The sequence below is a fragment of the Phascolarctos cinereus genome, unplaced genomic scaffold (genome assembly GCF_003287225.1).
Source record: "Phascolarctos cinereus isolate Bilbo 61053 unplaced genomic scaffold, phaCin_HiC Scaffold_4;HRSCAF=312, whole genome shotgun sequence".
NCBI lineage: Eukaryota > Metazoa > Chordata > Mammalia > Diprotodontia > Phascolarctidae > Phascolarctos > Phascolarctos cinereus.
The window spans coordinates 138,685,851-138,695,825 of NW_027555847.1; the positions used below are offsets into that span (position 1 = coordinate 138,685,851).

The 9,975-nt window shown below is 44.2% G+C and overlaps 1 protein-coding gene across 1 annotated transcript in view; it reads right to left on the reverse strand.

Moving 5' to 3' along the window:
- Positions 1 to 3,297, reverse strand: part of SRL (sarcalumenin) — a 67,236-nt gene extending 63,939 nt beyond the window's left edge. Inside the window, exon 1 of the mRNA XM_020995654.2 lies at positions 3,223 to 3,297. Within this exon, the coding sequence (XP_020851313.1) occupies positions 3,223 to 3,283 (61 nt within the window). The 5' untranslated portion in view covers positions 3,284 to 3,297. The remainder of the gene's footprint in view (positions 1 to 3,222) is intronic.
- Between the last annotated feature and the right edge of the window lie 6,678 nt (positions 3,298 to 9,975).

Consider the following 9,975-nt stretch of genomic DNA (forward strand, 5'->3'; position numbering starts at 1 on the left):
CCCTAGAGTCAGAAGGACCTGAGTTCAAATCCATCTTCAGACACATGATACTAGCAGTATAACCCTGGGCCAGTCACTTAACCCTGACTGCTTTGCCAAAAAAAAAAAAATTTTTAATTTATAAAAGAAAAAGGTGAACAGGCAGGGAAGCACCCAGATCTAACCTCACATCTCTATGTCAAATGGATACCATTATGTTCCCAACCAATTCTTGCCAATGAATGCCAATAATTGGACAGCCCACAGAAATATTTTCCTAGCTTTCCTTCTGCCCCCACAGGAAGCCCATGGGGAGATAGATAATAGAGCATCATTCTTTGCCATGCTCCCTAAGTAAGGCTGCACAACAGATGTGGGCCCACTTCCCCATCCCCATAGTCTGGGTAATTACTACAGAATCTCTTGCTGGATCTATAGAATGCCTCCTTAGGCCTGGTGGAAGGCTGTCACAATATGATCATCTCTCTCCTCTTTTTAAAGACTGCTTCTTTGTACATTAGAAAAAATACTGAAATCAGAGATAGATCAGGCTTTGCTAGTGTATATGACCTCAGGCAAGTCACTTTCCCATTCTTGGTCTGTTTCCCCATCTGCAAACTGAGATCTGGGATAATCTAGTTCTGAGGAGCCTTCCAACTCTAAAAATTGTGATTCTAAGGTATTTTGGAGAGACATCAAATCCTCTCATAGCACATAAGCCAAGTCTTTGAGATAAAGATGAGCAAAGGATCATCCTTCAGGAAATGGGAAGTGGACAATAAGCTTAAAAAGTCACAGGAGCAAAGTGGGAGACTGATGTGGATATGACCCAGATGGGCTTAACTGCTTTTTCTGAGGGCATTCTGGTTAAAAAAAACAGATATCAACCAGATGATAACCAGGGAACAGAGGTTACATTAAGTTTTCAAACAAGGGCACATGAAAGGAAAGACCCTACCCACCCAAAGAGCTTAGCCCAGAGTGATCAAGAGCATAAGTGATGGGATCAAAGAGAGGGAGAAAGAGGCTTTCTTGGAAACCTCATTCTGTGAGGAAGACACAGGGCTTTAAAGGGATAACCTCCCTCCCTCTCATTCTTCTTGATTCTGTCACTATAAGTCTACCTTGTGGGGGACAGTAAAATTAGAATACACTTTTGGGTGGATGGGCAAGAGTAGATTGGGGTTGGGGTCAGGACAAACAATTTGTCATAAGAATGGGGTACAGTCAAAGATGGAAGAGAAGAACCTCCATTGAGAAGACAGAATATACCTCTGTGAGGGCTAAAAAGAGAGCTACCATTTTGGGTGGTGGAATCTACCAAGGAAGGCACCAATCCAAGGACATAATCAGCTGCAGTTTGGGGAGGAAGTAAAATCATCCTAGGGGCAGTATCTCCCATCTGGAGATAGAAGAAGAGTCACTATTCTAGAGGTGAAATCTACCATTGGAGAGAGAAATGAAACACAAGCCACCAAGAGGGTGGGGGCTGTGTCTCATTCTAAGGAAGCAGAATCCATAATTCCTGTCCAATTATCAGTGATCTTTTTCTTAGGAGTAAGACAAAGTACTTCCAGGTCTCCATCAAAGGGAGACCTCTGAAACCAGCCGTGAACAAGGCAGAAGTGTCTAAGGTGAGACCCTCTTCCCTTCATCCTCTCTCCATGGATGACAGAAAAAGACAAGAGTCTATGGAAAGAATCTTGCCTGCCCACCCATTGGGGTCAGTGAGATAACAGTACCCACTGAGTTCAAGCCCTTTTGTTTAGAAGGAAGGATAAAGGATATCCTTAAAAGGCTAAAACTCCCTGGACCCCTGGTCCGTGTGACAGTGCAGGGGAGGCAGCAGCTGTGGCCCAGCAGGGTGGGGGGAAGAGGCCAGAGAAGAGGAGAGCCAGGGAGAGTAGGGGTGGTGGTGGCAGCTTGGGGCTCAGGATCCAATTACCAAGCTGTTTCCATACTTAGCCACCTGACAGCCGCCTGGAATATGCAGCAGCTTCTGCCGTTGCAGCCCCAGGGAGACCAAATTAACTCAAGGGCAGACAAGGGCAGGGCCCAGCAGCACATGCTGAGGTCTGCAGGCCCCTTCCCCACCCCTCTACTTCTGGGGAGGGGTGCTCCTCCATCAGGCTTGCCACATTCCACTTCTAACTGTGACTGCCTCCCAGTAGGAAACAGCAGGGATGACAGGAGAAGCTCAGAGCTCAGGTCTTTGAGTGTCCCTGGGAGCACAAGATAGCAAACTTGGGCCTAGGCTGGGACTGCCCAATTCTGAAAAGCCAAAATGGTCATGGAAGTAGGGGGAGGTAGTAAGAGGATCTCGAGTCCCCGGAGAAGTCCTCCCCATTGCACTGCTCAGAGTGCATGGCTGAGAGAAGCCTAGCTCTAACCATTCCTGCACCAGGGCCCAAGTCAAGGGAGGGGTAGCAAACTGATCCAGTGGCCTCTCCACAGCCTATAAATAACTTCCATGCTGTAACCCAAGCTACCTTTTCGACCACACAAAATGCTGAGATGTCAAAAGAAAAGCAACAGCTCTGGACCCCTTTTCAATCCCACTCCTGTTCCAAACTGTCTTGATTCTATGCCCTAATCTATCACAATCACCATCCCCTTCCCTATCCTTGATTCTGTGCCCAACTCATCTCAGTCCTACCAAACAGAAAGGCATCTGGAGTTTCTTGCCACCAACTCTCTCACTTGGCGTGCATTTGAAATGGGTGACCTCTAAAACACCTTCCAATTCTAAGATTTGCGGGATTTCCTCTAGAGTCCCTGTAGAGACCGAGGAGTTCAGCACTGCCCCCAACTCCACTTCCATTCCCAATCCCATCCTGTATGCCTCTTCCAAGGTGTGGCCTGAGATCAGGCTGACTGCTCATTTTAGAACTTCCTCACCACCCCCACTGCCAGTCTTCCCAGCTCTCCTTATTCTCCGAACTACTTCCCACAGTTCTCCTAGTACCAAACCCTTCCTTTGCCACCTCAGACACAGGGGAGGTCAAAAAGGTGATAGCTAGGTGAGGCCAGCAACCTAGGAAAATTTGACATGAAAAACCTGGAATCTTTCCACCTCCAGAAAAGGCTTTTAGAGTGAAAGCTGGGAGACAGGGGGTAGGAGGCCATGGGACAAGCAAAATTCCCTTTCCAACTTTTCCCATTTGCTAGGTTCCTCAAAACCCACTCTGCCCAGCCACCTAAGCCAAGAAGTTTGAATGCCTCTTTCCCAAAGAAGAGTCATACCTGCTTTTCCTGAGAGCAGGAGAGAAGCCATGCAGCAGCAGAGCAGAGCCAGCGTCCTCATGGTGACTGCCAAGAGCTCCCAGTTGTTCTGTGCCTCTATTTATATGGTATCAGGCAATGGGGAGGGGGGAAGAAAGGGGAGGGAAAAGGGTCACACAGTCACTAGGACAACCAAGCCAACGTGGCAGGGAAAGCTACACAGACCCTGCCCAGCTACAGAAAGGCCCTCAAAGTTCCCAAGTTTCTTTGTTGGGGTGGCCACTGACACTTGGATCCAAGAGATGAGACCCCTAGATTTGTCTTCCCCTTCAAATGGGCAGCCTGAACCTACATGAAAGTGACTTGTCACCCACCACCATGAGGAAGGAGTTAGCAAAGAGAGAAGGGTGAACCCGGAGTTAGGACTTCCCAGGCTTCAGCTCTGCTGAAAGGGGAAATGGAAGTATTAAACAACTAATACAAAATGGTCTCTTTATGGTATAATGAAAAAGTTCCCTTAGGACTGGGAGTCCAGGGACCTGGGTTCTAATCTTTGTTCAGACATTAACTTGATGTGTAACCTTGGACAAGCGAACTCCATTCTCTGGAGCTGTTTCCTCATCTGTAAAAAGCAGTGTTGGACAAAGTCATCATCATAGCTTTAGAGCTGAAGTCTTCCAGAAGAGCTCCAGAAAGACTTTTAGAAATTCCTATATTCATGTTATCTCCCTGTGAGAATGTCAGCCCCTTAAGGGCAGAGATTGCTTCCTTTTCACCTTGCATCCCCAGCTCTCAGCCCAGCATGGTGCCTGGTACCTCCAAGGTACTTAAGAAATGCTGATTGGACTGCCTGACTGACCTCAGGAGCTTACAACCTCTTACATTTATTACCTGGAACAAGTGACTTGATTTCTCTGAATTTCAGCTTCCTCCTTTCCCAAAAGCAGATAATAATCCCTGCCATGCCTGTCTCATAGAGTCGACATGAGAATCAAAAGAATGGTAATTACATAAGTGCTTCATAAAATGTGAAGTGTTATAAAATTTAACTCTATTAAGCTTATTACTTTAGACCAAGAGAGTTGGACCTGGGCACACAGTATTCAAAGGCAATGGTACTTGGAGGTAAATGTACTGGAAGATTGTGTTACAGATAAGGAAACAAAGAACCAGGTGATTCACTCAAGGTCACCCAAGTACTCCAAGTGGCACACATTTGAACCCAGTTCCTCTGACTCAAGATCCAGGAGTGCTTCCACTGCACCAAGCTATTGCTTCCAGATCTAAAAATTCTGTGGTTCTGGAGTAGCTTGAAGAGGCCAAGGATGAGAGCCTTAAACATGACATTTATATAAAACCTTAAAACAAAGAGATGAGGGAAACATGGATTTAGGAAAAGCAGTGTGAGGTAATAGAAAAACTACTAGACTCCCAAGATTTATGCTTTCATCCCAGTTCTTCCACTAACTGGTATGACTTCAGATAAATTACTTATCCTACCTGGGTCTCAATCTGAAGGAGGTTATTTTAGGACAAAAAAAGGAAGTCCAATTTTTTTTACATATTGTGTGTATGTAACCACTGGTTACTCCTAAGAAAACAGAAAGAAAATAGAAATAGAAAGGCATTTCAAATAAACTCAGGGATGACAAAATCAGAATAGGTAATTAAGGAAAATTAGGGATGCTTGCTGTTGAGATCAGTCAGGGAGGACAAGCTCTATGTTTGTCCCTTAATGCCCCTTTTGGGGACAGAATGCTAGATGGGAGGCACTATGGGGTTGTTAGGGAGGTAAAGCCTTTGGAGAGTGGTAAAAAGAGGGAATGGGTCCAGTACCAGCGAGCCAGCACTGAGATTCCTTCCTTATGTTGAAGGAACAAGTTGGTGTTCCACCACCTCTGCAAAGTGCTGTCTGATGCTGTCATAATAAGAGCATGTGATGGCCCTTGCAAGCCAGGTTTCAGAAGCTGGGCGGGAAGCAGACACCAGCTTGTCTAAGGGAAGGCAGGATATCACTCAGTGTGTCTGGGAACAAGAATGAGACAAGAGATGGGGGGACAAAATGTACAAAGGCACATGAGAGAGATTTGTTCTTAGGAAAAGGAAAAGCTAGAAGAGCCCAAATCTGAGGGAGAAAAGAGGATCTGCCCACAGCTTAGATGGGTTAAACAGGTCCGAGTTGAGATTTAGTTGGTGGTGAGTCCTAGTCAGAAATCAGTGATGACCTTGGGCAAAGTCATTTCACTTCTCTGGGCTTCAATTTCTTGATCTATAAGAGGGTTGCACTTGATTATCCATAAGGTCCCTCCTTTCAGCCCTGTCATTCTGTAATTCTAAAGAAGGGAGTAAAGAAGTTAGAGGAGATTTCAGGAGAAGCAGCACATCCCTTTACAAGACACAATTTCAGATTTCAGGTTGTTGTAGTGGATTGAGCATGGTACCCAGAATCAGGAGACCCTGGGCTTAAATCTATCCTTAAATTCTTACCAGCTATATAAGCCTCAATTTCCTTACTTATAAAACAGGAATAAAAATAGCACTTAATTCACAGAGTTACTATAAAACATAAGTGAGGGGGCAGCTAGGTGGCGCAGTGGATAGAGCACCGGCCCTGAAGTCAGGAGTACCTGAGTTCAAAGCCCGCCTCAGACCAAACACTTGACACTTAACTAGCTGTGTGACTCTGAGCAAGTCACTTAACCCCAATTGCCTAAAAAAATAAAATAAAAATAAAAATAAAAAAATAAAACATAAGTGAGATAATGTTTATCTTTGCAAACATTAAAGTTCTATATAAAAGTCAACCATTATTATTATTATTATTATTTTTGTGAACTTTTATCAACTATCTCCCAATATATACTTCTGGGGGGGGTGCTACAAAGATACAACATGTATACAAATAAGCATAAAACAAGATAGGAAGAGATCAAAGTGCTCTAGGAAAATTAGAGAAGTGAGACAGTATTAACACTTGAAGGGACCATGGAAGACTTCAAGAGGAGGTGGCACCTCAACTAGGCCTTTGAAGGAAGAGTTCTGAAAGAAATAGAGAGGGAGGGAGGGAATTCCGGGCATGATGGGCAGCCTTAGTGAATGAAGGGAGCCAATCTATATAATGGTCAGTTTGGAGAAAAAAACTGAAAGCCCATATTGACTGTCTGTTAAGACAGTAGGTGAAAAGGAGTAATGTGAAATGGTGGTTAGAAAGGTCATGAAGGGCCTTAAACACTAGGAGAAGGAGTTTGTATTTTGTTCTAGAGGCAATAGGGAGCCACTGAAGGTTTCTGAATAGGGACAGCGGCAGAGAACAAGGACTCAAGCCCAAGTCTTCTGATTTTCACTCCACTGCACTACCTAGCCTTCTCCTTCAGGACAATTGTGAGAATCAAACTTGTTCATTTAGAAAAAGATTTGAAAAACTATAAAGCACTGTATAAGGGAGAGAAGGGTTTTTGCTTTTGAGGTTTTATTTTTATTTTTTACTATTATTGGGTGCTTGGTAAATACTTGAGGGTTACTGTTTGTCTTACTGACTACAACTACCTATTCATATCAGTTTGGGTGTACTTCCTTGCCCACATGCTGTCTGCCATTACCATTTGCAGAACTGTCTTCCACTCCAAACTCCATCACCGTACAACTCATGGAAAGAGGATATGCTGCGTCTGTATTGACCAGTGCTGAAACCTTGACCGTCAGCGGGTACTTCAGTATTTGAATTGATACTCCTTCAAACAACCTAATCCTCTCAGATCACCAACTTCCTCATCTCCAATGACCTACATCTTCACTCTATCTCAGACATCACAGGATAATCCAGCCACACCTCAGACCGCAAAAGCCACCCAAAACTATTCTATATTCATTATCTCAAGCTCTAGAATTCCCTTTTCTAAAATGAATCTTTTGTCTTTCCATCTCTCCCTTTGCCTCATTCATCCTAAATCAGTTTTTCATTCTTGCTGTGACTTAGTTCCTCCTCTGCTCTTTCCTCTACCAGGCTATCAACCACCCCATTTTTGGCCTTATTTTCCTCCCTTCAGTCATGATCTTGTAGTTAACTAGACTGAAGCCTTCTTTTTTTACAGAGGAAAAAACCACTGCTCAAAGAGATAGAACGTATTTTCCAAGGTCACACAAAAAATTAATAGCAAGGGCAAGATTAGAACTCAGACCTAATTCAGTGATCCACTTCTCTAAAAGTATGCAAGAAGATGACTTAGGGAACTATCTGAGGCCTCACCCTAACTCAGGAAAATTCTCAGCTGGTGCCCTTCAGCTCTTGTCACAAAATAGGAAAGGGGGAGAGAGAAGGGCTTTGGGAAGCTCATTCCTTTCCACAGCTGCCAGATATAGGGTTATGTCTGTACCCCGACTCCCAGCCCAACCCTCTCCCCTGAATCAGCACTGGCCCTTGTCAATCAACAGGAGAAAACTGCAACTCACCAGGTCAGAGGCAGAGAGGGGATCAGGATAGGAGAGAGAAACAATGGAGTGGGGAGGGGTAGATGGAGATATCCTCCAACTGTTGTAGTGCAAACAGGCGAAATGGAAGGAAGAGGCAGAGAACAAGGGATAGATTCAATAGGCTGTAGGGTAAGGGAAAGATGGAATTTAGGCCAAGAAAACAAGGGGCAAAGAAGGCAGTTTGGGCTAGGTCCTACAAAAAGCTCAATGATTCTAACCTATTTTATATAATGGTATCTCACAAAGTATTCTTTGAGAGGTGGTGTAGCAGAAGGGATGATGTCCCCTGGCAAAGAAATTGATATTGAACACTCCAACCAGCAAGGCCCTCTTTATCTACATAACTATTGACCATGAACTCACCCACAAGAAGTCCTAGGAGTCCAAGATAGGCCAAGCACTTGGGAAACTGGCAGCAGTCTTTCATAGTGGAGGGCAGCAGCCTTCATCTTTAAAACGACAAGGTGGTATTGGATAATTTTCCCTTCCTTCATGCTAAAAAAATCTAGTATGACCTGTAGGCTGTGTCACCACAGAAGGGCAACCCTGGACTCAAGTGGACTTAATTTGAATCTTGGAAGCATCTCAACATTTCTGGTTCTTGATGGTTTGTATTTGTACCCACCCAGAGGTGTTTGAGAAAGTGCAGGAGAGAAGAGGTATGAGGGAGCAAGCGTGAGAGACTGTGACGGAGATGGAGTGTGAGAGAGAGAAATGGAATTTGGGACAGAGAGAAAGGATAAATGACAGACACAGCATATGTGGAGAAAGAGGGGCAAACAGTTACAGAGTGTGTGAGGGAGATTATAAGAGAGACAGAGTCTAAAAGAGAGATGAAGTGTGTGACAACAGACATAATGTGTGTGACAGGGAGATTGAGCATAAAATGGAAGGAAGAACATGTGAGAGACAGAGAGACAGAAGATAAACAATATGGAGATAGTGTATGACAAATACTGAAAAAAATATGTGTGTGTATATGTATGTATGTATGCATGTATATATGACAGGGAAACTGAGTATGTGACAGACAGAGACAATGTATGACAGATTGCATGTCACAGAGATTGTGAGAGATGGAGTATAAATAAGAAAGCTAGAGTATGTGACCCAAAGGCTGAGAGTGTGATAAAGATGACTGTGAAACTGCATAACTGAGATTCATAATATGCAACAGGAAAATACTGTGATGTAGAGAGACAGTATGACGGGGAGATACACATGTGATAGAAATAGCATATGACAGAAACGTGTGAGAGGGAAAGTTTTTACTCCAGAAAGATAGAGCAAGAGAAATTCTCTGTAACTTAAAGACAATATATGACAGAAGAATCATCTGTGACAGAGGTAGCATATATGACAGAATTTCCAATAGAGTAAGTCTATGACAGGACAATTGCTAGACTATGCATTAGAGAGGCCATGTACATAACAGACACTGTGTTGTGACAGAGAGTCGATGTTTGTGAAACAGTGAGTGACAGAGACAGTGTGTAGCTTGATAATATATGATAGACAGGGTATGACACAATGTGTGACAGGTGTATGACAGAAAATTTAACTGGAAAACTGTTAGAAACAATGTAAATGATGGAGAAAATGTGATGTAATGTATGCAAGAGTATATTAGAGACATTGTATGTGACAGAGATAATGTGCATAACAGAGCTAATGTATGGTGAACAAGATAAACAACAGATGAGAGATAGTATATGAAACAGAGAGGCAATTATGGGACAGTGAGACAGTGTGGCAATGTCAATGCGTATGATGATGTATGACAGTGTGTCAAAGAGTATATGGCAGACTGTGACAATAGGAAGCATGTGACAAAGAGTCTATGACAAATTGTGCAACAGTATATGAAAGACAATGTGAGAGACAGTATATGACAGACTGTGACAGTGTATGAGATACGTGGGTGAAAGAGATGGAAATATGACAGACTGTGGGACAGTACAGGAGAGATGAACAGGACAGACTGCGGGGCAGTGTCTGAGAGACGAGTGTAACAAAGTGTGAGAGGCGCCTGCCCTGGTGTTAGTGCAGAGAGAGAGAGAGTGAGTGAGTGAGTGAGTGAGTGAGAGTGAGAGAGAGAGACAGAGAAACAGAGAGAGAGAGAGTGTGTGTGTGTGTGTGTGTGTGTGAGAGAGACAGAGAGAGAACGAGTGTGTGTGCGTGTGTGTGCGCGTGTGTGTGTGCGCGCGCGCGCGGAGAGGGGGCAGCCGTCTGACACATACTCTCCAGGCACCAGCGCGTGCCCTAGACCGTGCTGTCCGACGCGACGCGTTCCCCCACCCCTCC